The sequence below is a fragment of the Larimichthys crocea genome, chromosome XIII, assembly GCF_000972845.2.
Source record: "Larimichthys crocea isolate SSNF chromosome XIII, L_crocea_2.0, whole genome shotgun sequence".
Classification (NCBI taxonomy): domain Eukaryota; kingdom Metazoa; phylum Chordata; class Actinopteri; family Sciaenidae; genus Larimichthys; species Larimichthys crocea.
Genome location: NC_040023.1, coordinates 37,710,665 through 37,726,650, shown reverse-complemented (window position 1 = coordinate 37,726,650; position 15,986 = coordinate 37,710,665). Strand labels below are relative to the sequence as shown.

At 41.4% G+C, this 15,986-nt stretch overlaps 1 protein-coding gene across 8 annotated transcripts in view; it reads left to right on the top strand.

Annotated features, from left to right (window-relative positions):
• Nucleotides 1-11,116, top strand: part of vps13c (vacuolar protein sorting 13 homolog C) — a 54,730-nt gene extending 43,614 nt beyond the window's left edge. For 6 of the 8 annotated variants that reach the window (XM_027287448.1, XM_027287444.1, XM_027287443.1 and 3 more), the window contains 18 exons: nt 29-173; nt 277-417; nt 492-573; nt 659-728; nt 1,513-1,624; nt 1,751-1,864; nt 1,989-2,119; nt 2,301-2,382; nt 2,698-2,811; nt 3,208-3,283; nt 3,471-3,634; nt 3,737-3,782; nt 3,981-4,104; nt 6,537-6,651; nt 9,169-9,260; nt 9,875-9,998; nt 10,382-10,465; nt 10,544-11,116. In XM_027287448.1, the coding sequence (XP_027143249.1) occupies nt 29-173; nt 277-417; nt 492-573; nt 659-728; nt 1,513-1,624; nt 1,751-1,864; nt 1,989-2,119; nt 2,301-2,382; nt 2,698-2,811; nt 3,208-3,283; nt 3,471-3,634; nt 3,737-3,782; nt 3,981-4,104; nt 6,537-6,651; nt 9,169-9,260; nt 9,875-9,998; nt 10,382-10,465; nt 10,544-10,645 (1,918 nt within the window). In that variant the 3' untranslated portion in view covers nt 10,646-11,116. Of the gene's footprint in view, nt 1-28; nt 174-276; nt 418-491; nt 574-658; nt 729-1,512; nt 1,638-1,750; nt 1,865-1,988; nt 2,120-2,300; nt 2,383-2,697; nt 2,812-3,207; nt 3,284-3,470; nt 3,635-3,736; nt 3,783-3,980; nt 4,105-6,536; nt 6,652-7,556; nt 8,353-9,168; nt 9,261-9,874; nt 9,999-10,381; nt 10,466-10,543 lie in introns of those variants that run through there. The other 2 variants (XM_027287446.1, XR_003463661.1) reach the window with 2 other exon arrangements.
• The last annotated feature ends 4,870 nt before the right edge of the window (nt 11,117-15,986 follow it).

The following is a 15,986-nucleotide window of genomic DNA, read 5'->3' as shown; positions in this document are numbered from 1 at the left end:
TAGCTCAGTTGTGGTTCTGTGTTTGTAGCTCAGGTGTGGTTTGGGAGATGAAGCCAAAGAACCGTTGGAAACCGCTCAATCAGAAGAACATCAACCTGCTGGAGAAAACCTACCAGAGTCAGCTCAGCGGGAAGACTGAGTCGGGCTGGATCAAACTAGAGACCAATCTGGAGGTCAGAAGCCAACACACACGTTCAGACACATTTTAATCACAGTCAGATTTCAGTGGTCTGTCCAATGAGATGAGTGAGATCATATGGTGTCATTGATCATCAGGTGAACCTCAGTGGAGCTATCATGATGATGCGTCAGCCATTTTCCTGCCCGGTGAGGAGGAACTTCCTGTCTGGGATCCAGGTCGAGTTCAAACAGTCGCCGCACCAGCGCAGCTTGAGGGCCCAGCTGCACTGGCTGCAGGTAAACACACACACCAACACACACATACTCAGAAACACACTCACTTGTATCGCTGACATGCTTTTTGTGTGCAGGTGGATAACCAGTTGCCAGGTGCCATCTTCCCCATCGTCTTCCATCCTGTTCCTCCTCCGAAATCCATCGCTCTAGACTCAGGTTGACCATTTTAGCATACTCCTCAGAAACAAAATGATTGATTCAGAAGAATTGTTTTGTCTAAGCCTTGGTTCTGCCTCCACAGAACCAAAGCCATTTATCGACGTGTCTATTATCACCAGGTTCAACCAGCACAGCAACGTCATGCAATTCAAGTGAGTAACAACCAGTTTAAACCAGTTAAAAGTGAGCTTGAACCAGTTTAAACCAAGTAAAAAAGTAAAAGTGAGTGTGACCTCACATGAACTTTCGTGATCCTTGTTATGTCAAGGTATTATATTTAACTCCCCAGCATGCCTCAAAGAATTTTACAGTCTGAGCAGCATCAGATATTTTTGTCCTGAGACCTGCCAGTCCTGTCCCAGACATCCCAGAGATACTGAAGAGAGATTTAACAAGATGATCCCAGAGTTCAGAACCTTCAGGACCTCAGAGCTATCAAACCTGGTGATACCTGGACAAGTCTTTTTCCAAGTGTTCAGGAGTTCCTCAAACTGTCTCCTTAATGCTGGTTAGCAGTCCTCCTCCCTGCTGGAAACATCTGGACTAAGGCAGACCTCTTTGAGACTCCTCGGCCTCATCACAAGTGTCCACCAGCAGGCTTCAATGACCATTTGAAGCCAGCTCCTTCACTATGGAGACTTAGAACCCACTCAGACTCCTCAGCCTTCACCAGGCTGCAGGAAGACTTTATGGACAGGTCCTCAGACAGGCTGTCTATATCACATCACCACCACATGATCAAGATCACCATCTGGTTTATGTTTTGTTTTTTTAATCAGGTATGTTTGTGCTTCTTCCACCATGAAGTGACTCAGCGTACTCAGTACCTGACAGTTGGTGTGGTTTGATTAGTTCTGATCAGTCTGTGGACCAGGACCTGTTCTCCTTCAGAGAACATTTAGAACCTGAAATGTTCTGACTGTTTGTGTTTTTCAGGTACTTCATGGCTCTGGTTCAGGAGATGGCAGTGAAGATTGATCAGGGTTTCTTGGGAGCCATGCTTGCTGTGTTTACCTCTGCTGCTGATCCCCAGACCGACAGACAGAAGGTAGAGCAAGGCTGTAGGTTGACGTTTCAAGTCCCTGAACCCTTGGGGGTTGTGCCATGAAACAAAACCACAAAGAATTCTTCCAGCTTTTACAAAAACTTTTTTTGTTGTTTGTTTTTGTTCCAGTCTCGTCTCCTTGATAAAGATCTGCAGCTGCTTCAGTCCGACCTGACGGAAGCATCACTCAGCGACACATCAGGACTCAGCTTCTTCGAACACTTCCACATCTCACCCATCAAGGTCAGGACAGGGATCTGATTTAAAGGTCACAACATGGGTCGGTTTTTAACCTCATGACACGGGTTGGGTTTAAGCCTCAAGACTTATTTTAATGTTTTTTAATATATATATTTTTATATTTCAGCTTCATCTCAGTCTGTCTGTGGGCTCCAGCGGTGAGGACTCTGATCAAGAAATGGCAGCTGTTCAGGACTTCAACCTGCTGCTGAAAAGTATTGGAGCCACACTGACTGATGTGGACGACATCATCTTCAAGTAAGGCACTTCCTGCTACTTGCTGGGTTTTTTTTATAGAGAGATGCACTGTGGACCAAAAAGACGCTGCACAGCTGCTTTGTCGTCAGGTACACAGGAAACATGTTGGTCATGTCAAAGTAAAAAGTAGTCCTTACCTTCCTATCTTGTGCCATGTGGTCTTTGTTTCCTGTCCTCTCAGACTGGCCTTCTTTGAGGTGAAGTACCAGTTTTACAGCAGAGAGAAGCTGATGTGGGCAGTGGTCCGACACTACACTGAACAGGTAACACCACAGTCTTTCTCATGCTCTTGTTTAGTGGTTCAGAGTTGGACTGTCGGGTTCTAACTAACACGTTTTCCATCCATCATCCATTTTGTGCTGTTTGTCTGAGGCGGGTCTTGTGGCAGTAAGTTAAGTGAGGTAGTCCAGACTCCTTCCAGGCACATGATGACCTTCTGAACTCCTACCAGCTGCCTCTGTGTAGAGGTTCTGATTATGGTCCCCTCTGACTCCATGTCCACAACCTTCCCTGGAAAGCATGAGAAGTTCTTCTGTAAGGAGGAACCTCTGACTAAGAACCTGATGTTGTTTCTGCAGTTCCTGAAGCAGATGTATGTTCTGGTTCTGGGTCTGGATGTCCTGGGAAACCCATTTGGACTGATCCGAGGTCTGTCTGAGGGAGTGGAGGCCTTCTTCTATGAACCTTTCCAGGTAACTCACCACTCATCACTAACCCAGGTAACTGATTGGATGGAGAGCCAGTGAGTCCAAAATGGAGGAAGATATCATACCTCATTAACTAACAACCAGTTTTATTGAAGCTCCTGACCGTCTAAACAGGTCCTCAACAGAGACCTGATCCAGTCAGAATACCTATTTAGAGCACATTAACCTAGTGTGGCACACAAGTGACCACACTAGGTTAATGAATTAACAAGTGTGCTAAGTGACTGTTAGCAACAGTCCAAACAACAAACCAAACAAACAATTGTTAATGAGTCACTGTGAAAACTACGACTCAAACTAAACAGGTCTCCGGTCCTGGTTCTGTCTGGGTTTGGACGGGCGAAGAGTCTGATTTAATGAAGCTGTCTGTGTGTCCATCAGGGGGCAGTTCAGGGTCCGGAGGAGTTTGCTGAAGGTTTTGTGATTGGAGTCCGGAGCTTGCTGGGTCACACTGTCGGTGAGTAGCCTCACCCGACCACCTGTTTCTATAGGCTACATTATCTGACTAACACACCACAGTCTGTTGCATTGTGGGTAATGTAGGCAGCAGGTTTTGTGTGCCGAACAAAACAGACAATGGTTCTGATGACAGAATTCAGATCACATGACAGCTTGAGGATATCTGACGGTTTCCTGTCCTGCAGGTGGTGCCGCAGGTATGGTGTCTAAGATCACAGGTTCGGTGGGTAAAGGTCTGGCTGCCATCACGATGGATAAAGAGTACCAACAGAAACGACGTGAGGAGATGAACCGACCACCCAAAGACTTCGGAGAGAGTCTGGCTAAAGGAGGCAAGGGACTGCTCAAGGTGAGGTCACCTAATGATGTCAGCTGATCAGGTCAGGTCAGCTGATGATGTCAGCTGATCAGGTCAGGTCAGCTGATGATGTCACTGTTGGTGTCTCTGCAGGGAGTCGTGGGCGGAGTTACTGGCATTGTCACCAAACCTGTGGAGGGTAAGAGTGTCACATTCATTTAAAATACCGCAGCAAAACCACTGTAGAACCACAGCAGAGCCACTGTAGAACCACAGATCTAAATTAGAACCACAGCAGAGCCACTGTAGAACCACAGATCTAAATTAGAACCACAGCAAAACCACTGTAGAACCACAGCAGAACCTTCTGACCTGACATGGATTTGTGTGTCTGAAGGGGCGAAGAAGGAGGGAGCGGCTGGGTTCTTTAAGGGCATCGGTAAAGGTTTGGTGGGTGTGGTCGCTCGGCCGACAGGCGGCATTGTGGACATGGCCAGCAGCACCTTCCAGGGGATTCAGAGGTAATGGACCGACTCAATGTACTTCAAACCTTCAGAATGTCTTTCTTTGGTTCCACTGTTTTGTTCTCTGAAGAACTTGTTGTGTTGTGGTCGGTGTGCTTCAGAACGTCGCCTCACTAATGTTCTCATGTTCTGCTTTTGTTTTCTGTCTCGTGTTCTTGTTTCCTGGAGTTTGTTTTTTTCTTTTTCTTGTTGTTCTCATGTGTGAGTATTTCTCATTAAACTTGTTAAAGCTGAGCTCCTTCACCTCTGTTAGTAAACCACAAGTCCAGGGCCACGTCAGTCCTCGGGACCAGAGTGTGAACTTTAGTCAGGATCAGATGAAGGCGCTCAGCTTCAGCGAGCAGCTCTTGTGTCTTTTTGTATGTTTGCATGTTGTTGTAGTTTTGCGGCGGACAGATGGTAAGTCGCTGCATCGTGTCACAAACACTTCACCCATCATGGTCACAACTGATTCATGCTCGCATCGTCTGCCACGCTAACACTGCTACTAGCCCACCCCTCTGTAAGCCCCACCCCCTCCGCTTGCTGCAGCATCGTGAGTCAAGAGGCCATGCCCCTGATGAGGGTCATTTTGGGGGTGGGGCATCTGTGATCAAATCAAATAAAAATTTTATTTGTACAGCCCAAAGTCCCAAAGTCCATTTTCCTCTGAGGCTTTACAATCTGTACAGGAAGTGACACCTTCTGTCCTTAGACCCTCGGTTCCAGTGAGGAAAAACTTGCCCACAAAAACCTTTAACAGGGAAAAAAGGTGGAAGAAACCTCAGGAAGAGCCACAGAGGAGGGATCCCTCTCCCAGGACGGACAGACGTGCAATAGATGTCACGTGTACAGGACAAATCAACACAAACATATTGTACAATTACAATGACTGATAAAATGACAATGAATTACAATGACTGATAAAATGATTACAGTAGCAGTGGAGAGAGAGAGAGTGAGTTTTCAGTAGGGGGAGATCTGACTGCATCTTCAACCAATACCGTGCCTGACTAGACATTGAATTCAATACTGAAGGAATCACTTCCTTAAATTTGGCTCCAGCACTATCAGATAAACATCTGCTGTAGGAGTTTCTGCACAAAGGCTTATAGTCCGGTAGTATGAACTCAAAGGTTATTAAAAAATGGTCAGACAGAAGAGGATTCTGTGGAAAGACTATTAGATTATCAATTTCAGGTAAGTGATCAAATTCAGAATAAGGACCTGGAGCTCGATATACTGTAACAAATAAAATTGGCTGGGATGTTTTCCAGGTTGGGTGAGTGAGGCTAAGAACAAGACTTTCAAATGAATTATAATTTAGTTTAGGTTTAGGCTCCAACTCCACCACCTCGACCAGTACTTCGAGGAACATGAGTATTATAATGACTCGGAGGAGTGGATTCATTTAAGCAACATATTCATCCTCCTGCAGCCAGGTTTCAGTGAGACAGAACAAATCAATATCATAATCAGATATTAATTCATTGACTAAGACAGCTTTAGATGACAAAGACCTGATGGACTTTGACTGCACTTTATTGATCCCTTTGGGGTGACTCCCTCAAGGAAATTGGATTTCCAGTAGCATACAGTGAAAAAGAATACAATATAAGATAAACAATAGACTCTTATCTAAATATATAAAGTAAACCGTAGACAATAAACTCTTAACAGTAAAACTCTTATCTAAATATATAAGTAAAGACTAGAACAATAAAACTCAATAACAGTAAGCAGTAAACTAACTAAATATATAAAGTCATGTTAATACTGGTAAATACGTACAAGTATATTTAACAAATACATCAAGGTACTCAACATGCCGTTACCAGTAAATACTAGTTAATACATGTAAATCTAAATATTTTTAAATACACTAAGTACTTTTGTGTTAATTTATAAATTGTGTTTTTCTTGTGAAGTTTAGTTAAAACGTTCAGAATCTGTTTAAATGTTTGATTTTCTTTAATCTTTCCACAAAAAAAAACACATTTCAACATTTCTGTCGTTGCCTTGACAACCTGCTTCTGATCCTGAAACATTTCCCAGCTGCCTCAGTGATTTTCATCATCATCCTCCTCCCCCTCTGTTTGGAGGATTCATCTGTCATGTGACACATCAGTCAGTCCATTATAACCTGTTGATCGTTATTATTTCATGCTTTCACTGTAGAGGTCATGAAAGGTGAGATATCCCATCCGACAAAAGCACCTAAAAGCATTGTGTGCACGCATCACAAACTGTCATCAGCTCACCTGCCGAACCGGAGACATTAAAACTCAGCTTTAGTCACATGAAGTTAACGAGCTTTAGATTTTGATGAAAGATTTAGACTTTGTCACTCAGGTGGAGTTCGGCGGTGAACTTGTAGATGTGTCCGATTGTTGATGTAGTGTCTGTATTTGTTTTAGTTAACACCATCTTTTTGTGTGTTGTGATGTCAGAGCGGCAGAGTCCACAGAGGAAGTGACCAAACTGCGTCCAGTGCGTCTGATCAGGGAGGACGGAATCATTCGACCGTATGACCTGACAGAGTCGCAGGGTTTTGACCTGTTCCAGGTTTGACCACTTTGATTCTTTGACAGTTTCTGGAACAACATGATGTCACACTTGATGTTTTGCTGTTTGTTTCAATCACTTTTTCTCTTTTTAAAAGGGAAATTCCACAGTGTATAAAGTTTTCTTTGTGTTCATCAGCACACCTCCATTTCACAGCATGATGTTACACAGCTTGGTTTCATCATTACATTTTGACAACAGAAAAATATAATTTAGATTCTAAAAAGATAAATCATTCTGAGATCAAATAGTCTGACATCAGAGAATCTGTTGGAATCATATTGAATCCTAAGATATAATTACAAAATATGTAAACTTGTTTTCAGTTGATTGTGGTATTTTCATTTGTAAAGGAAATTATTATGAAGGAAATTGTCTAGAACTGGAGCCATTCTAGTTTAAAATGTGTAAAGGTATTGAAAAGTGCTTGGTGACGTATTTGATTCGCATACCACGGACGGTGGCTATTTAATTTTTATGAATGAACGTTTTGGAGTGGTTAGGTGGCGGAGCATTACAGTTTTCCGACCACACACTCACTCACACAAATGTCTTGGACCTTGCGTGTTAAGTTACTCGTTTAATTTTGTTTTATAACTTTAGAAAGTCAACCGGAGATTTATGTTCAATAAACATCAAACTTGGATGAGCATCTCTGTGCGTGCTTATCGAAATGTGTGTCAGTAACTCTGCACCTTAACCTCAACTGGCTAAAAGAAAATACACAAAGGATTAGCCACTTCAGAGTCTGACATCAGATAGTGTGACATCAGAGAGTCTGAGACCAGATAGTCGATAACTCAATAGTCATTTCACATTCTCTCTGTGGAGTTTCCCTTTTAAAAACAGAGTAAACTTCTTCTTCATGATTCTAACTTCCTTCTTCTTGTTTTTGCCACATGCAGCCTGATGAGGAATAATCAGGGTTTGGGTGGATCACCTTCATCATTCAAGTGCTTTATAAACTATAAACTAGCTAAATGTTTGTTCATTTCCTCATCCTGTAAATCATTTTTAGTAATTTATAAATATTTCAGGTTCTACAGAGCCTCATAGGGGACATACAGAGAAAAAAACTACATATACATTTGACTGAGCAAATTTCAAATGTTTGTGTCCACAAAGTGAAACACAATGAAATGAATTTCGTAGACATTTGGACCGCCTGCTGTCTTTCTATATTTTATCCTTCTCTTCATGACCTCTGCAGGACACTGTAGGTTTCTATGCATGACAAAACCAATCTTTCTCTCATACCTCTAACATTTTGACACCTTTTTTCAAACCTTTCTGCTTTTTCTTTGTGAAATGCTATTTTTCTTATTTCTGTTATACATATATCTCTAACATTTATAAATAATAGTTTGTATAATAGCTTTTGTTCATAACCAATTATAATTTAATTATCCAAAGTAAGAATAATAGGCAGTGAATTTATTTTATTACAAAGCTGCAGTAAATGTATCTTTAGTAGATCTTAGCAATATTTTTGTAAAAGGTCAACGCTTCGCCTTTGAATTAATCCAGAACTTGAATATTTAATATTCTGTCTTTGTGATGAAGTGTTGTTTGTATCATTCAGTCTGATATTATAAACCAGCATGACCTCTGACCCCCTCTCTGAACTTTTATGTGTGTTTGTCTGTATAACGTCTGTAAAGTTTAAACTAAACTTTAATAAAACCAACCTCTTTATTCACACTCTTTTCTCAGGTCTGTAAACGTTTTTTTATCTCTAAATATAAGGCAGCTGATCAACTTCATGATTGACTTTGTGATCGACCCCACAGTCGACTCCACGATAAAAAAAAACTGAAACAGAGCTGATTTCTTTCAAAGGAGATATTGAAACTGTTTATGTTGATTGTTTCTGATATGAGACTCTCGTTGAAGGTTTTTGGAGACAACTATACTTGTTTAGATTGTTGAAGACGTTTCTCCTCTCATCCAAGAGGCTTCCTCAGTTGTGACTGACTGGTGGAAAGTCCCAGATATTCACCTCAAAGGTTAATTCATCTTAGAGTTGAACACCTTGGACTGCTTTGAATACTTCAACAGCTCAAGGTCGAGGATTTGAGTTGAGGTAAAGGTCTGGGAGGTCACACACCAGAGGTGACGGAGCTGCTCCTGTTTCAGTGTTTGTCCAAGGACACTTGATTGATTGACTGATTGACAGACTGACTGATGCTCACTGTATTAATGACATAGTCCTAAAATTTAAAACATTGAGCTGAATCTATATCGATATAAAAAAATGAGATAGAAATAGAAAGATGTTTTAATAGAAACTGCAGCAGACTGATGAAAGTGGAGAAACAGAAGTGAATGTGTGGAATGAAAAACAGATGACAAAAGTTTATCTTCAGTAAAGTATAAAATGTATTATTTTCCTGTTGATGTATTTTTATGTGACAATTTACCTGTCTCAGTTTATTTTGGGTCATAACAGCTGATTTCAGAATGAAAACATGATGAGAGATTGATGAACTAAAATATTTACTGTGTTTTTTGTTTCAGCGTTCAGAGATCAAACAGCTGGATGGTGAAGTGTTCAGGGATCATTGTTCATTTCCTGGACACCGAAAGACCAACATCATCGTCACCAACAGGTATGAACCCTCAAAAACCCTCGAAAACCCCTCGAAAACCCTCAGAAACCCATGAAAACTCTGAGACCCTCAAAAACCCTTAGAGATCCCCAGAGAGTGGTGTTGGTTAGCTCAGTTGGTAGAGCATCCGCCCCATGTACAAAGGCTCAGTCCTTGCTGCAGCGGCCCAGGGTTCGAATCCGACCTGCGGCCCTTTGATGGATGTCATTCCGATCTCTCTCTCTCTCCACACTTTCCTGTCTGTCAAATAAAGCTTGAAAAGGCCTTAAAAAGTTGTTGTGTATTGTGGACTGTGTGTTGTTGTGTAATGTGTACCGTGTATTATGGACTGTGTGTTGTTGTATAATGCGTATTGTGTGTTGTTGTATAATGTGTACTGTGTGTTGTTGTTGTATAATGTGTACTGTGTGTTGTTGTTGTATAATGTGTAATGTGTGTTGTTGTATAATGTGTAATGTGTGTTGTTGTATAATGTTTACTGTGTGTTGTTGTTGTATAATGTGTAATGTGTGTTGTATAATGTGGACTGTGTGTTGTTGTATAATGTGGACTGTGTTGTTGTATAATGTGGACTGTGTGTTGATGTGTAATGTGTATTGTGTGTTGTTGTGTAGGAGGGTTCTGTGTGTGAAGGAGATCGACTTTGTCGGTCATTTCAACAAAGAGTGGGAGTGTTTGTTTGAGAACTTCTGCCGCCCTCCAGCTGCGACAGGATCTGAGCTGAAGATCTACTGCAAGGTACCAAAGAAGTCAACAGACACAAGTACAGACACAAATCTAGGGGTGGCTGTGGCTCAGAGGTAGAGTGGGTCGTCCACTGATCAGACGATCTGTGATGATGGGCAGTTCAATCCCCAGCTTCTCTTCTACATGTCGAAGTGTCCTTAGGCAAAATACTGAACCCCAAATTGAAGGCTGCGCCATCGGTGTGTGAATGTGTGTGAATGGTTAGCTCCTGAAACTGAGCAGTTGGCACCTTGCATGGCATCAGTGTATAAATGGGTGAATGAGATATGTAGTGTAAAAGAGCTTTGAGTGCTCGGAAGACTAGAAAGGTGCTCTATAAGTACAGTCCATTCATAATATTGAGCCTGTTTGTCTCTCACCTGTCTGTCTGTCAGGAGCAGCAGAAGTTGAAGTTACCAAAAAGAGATGTTCAGGAGTCGGTGAGGAACATTCAGCTCAGAGACCAACACACTGCTCAGGTATGACGTGTGCGTGTGTGTGTGCGTGAGAGAGTGAGAGAGACCCCTCCTTCACCTGGTTACCATGGTTACCCACAGAAGCTGCAAAGGGCCATATCGGATGCTCAGGCAGCGCAGAAGCAGCACTGCATGGCGAGACAGAAGTCACAGCGCTTCCTCAAACTGAACAACAATCAATGAGGTCACTTCCTGAGGTCACTGCTGACCTGTCACCTGCATCATTATTGACTTTTATTTTGACGTCCCTGCTGTTATGATCTTCCTATCTGCTCGAGTGGGCCCATCCAAAGAGCTGGCTCAGCTCTCATTTTGAATGTACATGTAGTCATGATGCTGTGAGGCATGCTGGGTAAAAACCCTGAGTCATGTGATCATTGTAGGTGGGTTTGTTTGCTGATTCTAATCATTAAGTCACATCTATCTAATTATCTCTGATTATCCAATCAAACTTTGTTTTGTAATGAGGCTCATGGGTTTTCCTGTCCCTGCTGTTTGACTGCAGGCTGCACTGTCACTGATGATAAATGAACGCATGAAGATCTAAAATGAAGAAAGATGCTTATTAAAATGTGTGTTTACAAACTGAAGAATTAAAAGGTCTTTTTATTTTTATTATCTTTGTGAGCTTAATAAATTTCTATGAAGCATCAACTTTGTCTTTGTGTTCTGTCAAACTAACGAGCTGCTTTTATTCTGAAAATACAGAATAAATTAAGTTTAGACAAATCTTCATGGTTCATGAAAGGTTTAAAATAAACCAGCAGGAGGCAGCAGACTGGACCTGGACCTGGACCTGGACCTGGACCTGGACCCGTAGCTGGACACGGAGAGTTCGAATCATGTGTTCCAGTGGTTGAATAACGGTCCACCTCCACGGACACAAAGAGAAGAAGAAGAAACATTGTGGAGATTAATGTGTGTAACATCTGTCAGGTTGTTGTAATGGCAACAATAAAAAAAAAAAAAAAAAAGATTTCCAGATGTTTCTCTTGAGCTGTCTCCTGATTGGTCCCTTTTCAGGTGTGATCTGATTGGATGTTGTCTCTGCAGAGTGGACTGACCCTCAACACTCAGCTGTGAAACTGCCATGCATCATGGGTAATTCTCTTGCAGTAATCTGACCTCAGATCTGCTGCTGATGGTGGAAACATCTGGAACTGATTCATCAGAGATGGAAACAGCTGAGGTCCGGTTTCATCACATGGAACCAACCCAGTGGAGTGTTGCATCACATGACCTGGCCTCCATGATCACCTGACCTAAACCCAGCTGAGATGGTTGGGATGAAGCTGACTGAGAGTGTGGAAAGCTTCAACAAAGAAAATATTTTTCACTACATCACTCAGATGTTTTGTTTCATAGTTTGGTGTTCATTAAAAATAAATAAAATAATAAAAACCGTCAAAGGAGAAGATGTGTCCAAACTTTGACTGGTCCAATCTGGGTTCTGCTCGAGGTTTTCTGCTTGTTGTGTAAATTACCAGTGTAAACAGATGGTTTTGATTTAACTACTCATATTTCTTTAGTTATCAAAACTGTTCAGGTTTACAGTCTGTAAATAAGAGCAGCCGCCCAATGTGCGATGGCTCAGTCCGTGCTGTGGAAGCCGAGGGTTTGAGTCCGACCTGCGGCTCCTTCCCGCATGTCATTCACCATCTCTCTCTCTCTCTCCACGTTCCTGTCTCTCTTCAGCTGTCTCTATCAGAAATAAAGGCCAAAAAAAAATCTTTAAAAAAGAGTGTAGCCTTGGACATTTAGAAATAAAGCAAATTGAAGTGGATAACAGTTTTCTCTGATTGGTCACTAGATGGAGCCAAACAAACTTCAGAGTTTCATTTCTTTAAACAACCTCCAGCGTGTTTAAGTAGTGTTCTTCTTTACTTTAAGTCAGTTTGTCTTAGTCCATGATCTCCTTATGATCTGCCACTACTGATCAGACCTCCTAATCTGCGGCTATCATCTCAGCCAGATGCCATATGTCTTTTAAAAATACAATATTTAGTCAAAAATAATTGTATTGGATTATAATCAACGCCTTTAAGGACTTGCTGCCCTGATGACAGCTCTGATCTGGATAAAGAAATGTGAAGAGTTAAATCAGAGTGACATCTCAGACAGCTCTATTACCTGAAACATTTTCCATATCAGCTTTAGACCTTGAACCTAAACTGTGAACTTCCTCAGCATCAGGAAATGCATGATGGGAAATGAGCAACAGGAAATGTTATCTGAGATATGAGACCGGATGATTTAAAGTTCATCTGAGGGTTTCCACGGCCTCCGTGAAAGAAAACATCAACACTGTTTCAGAGTTCAGCTAACCTAACTACCTAACTTTAACCCTCCACCTGTTCATGTGCTTGCTTGCTCCTGGTGGAACTGTTGGTCTCTGTAAATAATATTATAGAGTACAGTCTAGACCTGCTCTGTATGAAAAATATCATGAGATAACTATTATGATGTGGAGCTATATAAATAACATTGAATTGAATTGAACTGAATAGGTCTGTTTCGACCTGAGAGGTCACATGATGAAGAAGTCTCTTCAGGTTGGCTTGGACCTGCTTGGACCTTCAAGGCCAATGCAACATGGGAGAGTCATGACCAAGACAGTGAAAAAATGTGGAGGGTATATAAAGTCATAAAAATGGGACATTAATGATAGAGGAAGACATCTGGGAATTCAGAGGGAGGAAATAATCATCACCTGTCTGAGAACAGCACATAAAACAGGTAAACACATACCTGGAGGATAAACCTGTAATCTACCTGAATCTACCTGCACTGTGGAGCTCAGAACAGAAGGTTCCAAAAAGGATGTCACGGAGAGGCAACAGATAAAAAGATATTTTTCCACCTGGTTTGTATGCTGCTCCACTCCTGTCCAACAGGTGGCAGTGATACACCTGTAAACTGGTTCACAGCCTGTAGATGAATGTCAGTGGATGTTTTCTCATTAAATAATTGAACACAAAAAGATTTTTTCCAGTTAAAAGATAAGAAACAAAGATGAGACTTTTGTTTAAACACAGCAGCAGACAGCGAGTCGTTCACTGACCTGCTGAGACCTTAGTGTGTTTACAGCAGAGCTGTGTTCACTGTAATCAAATGCTCAGCGTTCGTTCATGACGGAGAGCTTCCTGTTTACGTTAACCTTCATTTAACTCAAACATCTGCAGCACTTTGACCTCCATCTGCTTTTTCTTCTTCTACTCTTCAGGTTTCAGGCTGACTCAGTTTCCTTCAAGCAGCTTCCCATTTCAGATTACTGAGGTGTCAGTGAAGGTTACACATGTTCGTTCTTTATTTTATTTCTTTCACACTTTGTCTGATCTGATTCAAATGTCCCATCACACACGTGCGTCCGGCAGATATTTTATTTTTATTTTTCCTGGAAACAGGTTGATGATAATTTCCAGGAAATATCAGAATGTAAATTCCAGAACTTAAATAGATGGTTTCCTTTGTTTCTGATTTTTTTTAAAAGAGCAGAAATAAAACTTCCACTCACACTCAGGTTTTTTTTGTTCTTGATCATCTTCAGTTGTTTCCAGTCTATCAGTTTTGTTCAGTCACACTGGTTTTAATGGCTTTTAAACTGATTTCAAACTACTCTTAAACTGGTTTTAAACCAGTATAACATAGGTATTTTCTCCCTGCAGATTGTCAGACAGCAACTTTGTTTTAATGTTGTTGGTGTTTCAGTTTTTATTGGTATATAAAGTGAAGGTTAACAGGCGTCTGTTGAACAGCAGCAGTGTTTGTTCTCTGCTGGAGGTTTGACTCATTAAATCCTGAAACTCATTTTCACTCATTTCTGCTTCACAAATTCACATGAAACATTGAACTGTTTGAGTGAAAATGTACTGCTGTTTATACATTAAAATAAATAAAGTGTTTATATACATACACAGATTAACGTTCACATGTATGAACACGCATGAACATGTGAACAAACCTCTGAACAGCACTGATTCACAACAGTAAGACAGTGATCAAACACTTCGCCTGCTTTCATCTGATACCTGCATCTGTTCTCCCACTGTTCCAGTGTTCTACCAGCGTTCTACCAGCGTTCTACCGGTGTTTTATCGGTGCTCTCTCAGTTTTCCTCTATGTTTTCTCAGTGTTCTCTGAGTGTTCGGTAGAGGTGAGTAGAGGGGGAGGGGCATATAATGACTTCCAGCTGCCTGAGGCTGAGCAGAGAAGGATGTTTGATTTCTACACAGTCAGAACCGCTTCAGTCCAAGTTAGCTCTGCGGTGATGGACGAGATGCAGAGTGAGAAAGGACAAACAACGGTGGTCGAGGGACAGACAGTGAATGAGAGAGAGAATGACACTTAAGTTGTTGTTTTTTTCTGGAGTTTGGAGGATGGAGGATGGAGAGTGGATGAGGTTACAGAGTTGAGTGGAAAAAGCAGAGTGAGGGTTAACTCTGCCCCCAGGTTTGTTCTCCACCCCCAGCAGCTGTCAGCTCCGTTTAGATTATCGTTCATGCAGCAGACTCAGACTAAATATGAAGCTACAGCTGATGGAAATCTCCATAAATACCTCCACCTGATGATCAGACCATCAGACACTCAGGACTGCAGAGATCTCCTTAGATATGTCTCGTCAGAGACAGTTGAATGGATTTGAGTTGACCTGGTTTGTGACCTTCACTGCAGTGATGAAGACAAACTGAGACATTTACTGGTTTTGGGGTTGTGACCTTTAAAACAAACCAGTGTACTGATGACTGCCCATCACGTCTATGATTTATGACAACAATACAGAAAAATACATGTTAGAGACTTAAAGAGGTTAAAATATTCAATGAATTCAAAGAAACAGGTCATGAGGTCACTGGTTCTAAATTGACTGAGACTTCACTGAACTGTTATGTCGTCATACAGGAAGTGGATGTGTTAAGGTTTACTGATCTGCACACATTAATACCACAGAGGAAGAAACTCTCTGATGTTGGTAGAATAATTTCTGTTTCATGACAGAACCAGATCCAGACTGAATAGAGGCCATGGCTTCTGCCTCTGTGATCTTTGACCCCCTGAAGAAAGTAATAAGGTCATCATAAAGAAACCAACAGGAAGAGACCCTCCAGACTTCTTCTGTGGTTTTATGACGGCACTTAAAAACAGATCAGATAAAACTTTATGATGCCTGCAGGTGAGCTGAGCTTCTGCAAAGAAAACAAAGATAAAGAATACAAATATTAAAAAGTCTTTGATTCACTTTATTTCTAAATCTCCAAATCACAACAGAAATTCTCTCCCAACTCTTTGAATACAGAATTGCTCTGGACTGACTCTTTATTATTTACAGAGACCGAATAATTCACACCATGAGCAAGAAAAAAACCTTGAGCAGAACCCCAAACGATGGTGGGCCTACATCTGTTGAAAATGGTTCAGTTTAGAGAGACAACGATGAACATCGCTAATCCTTACTAATAATAATAATAATAATAATAATAATAACACTACAGGAAGAAGCTGCATACTACTTTCTCAAGTATTTTAG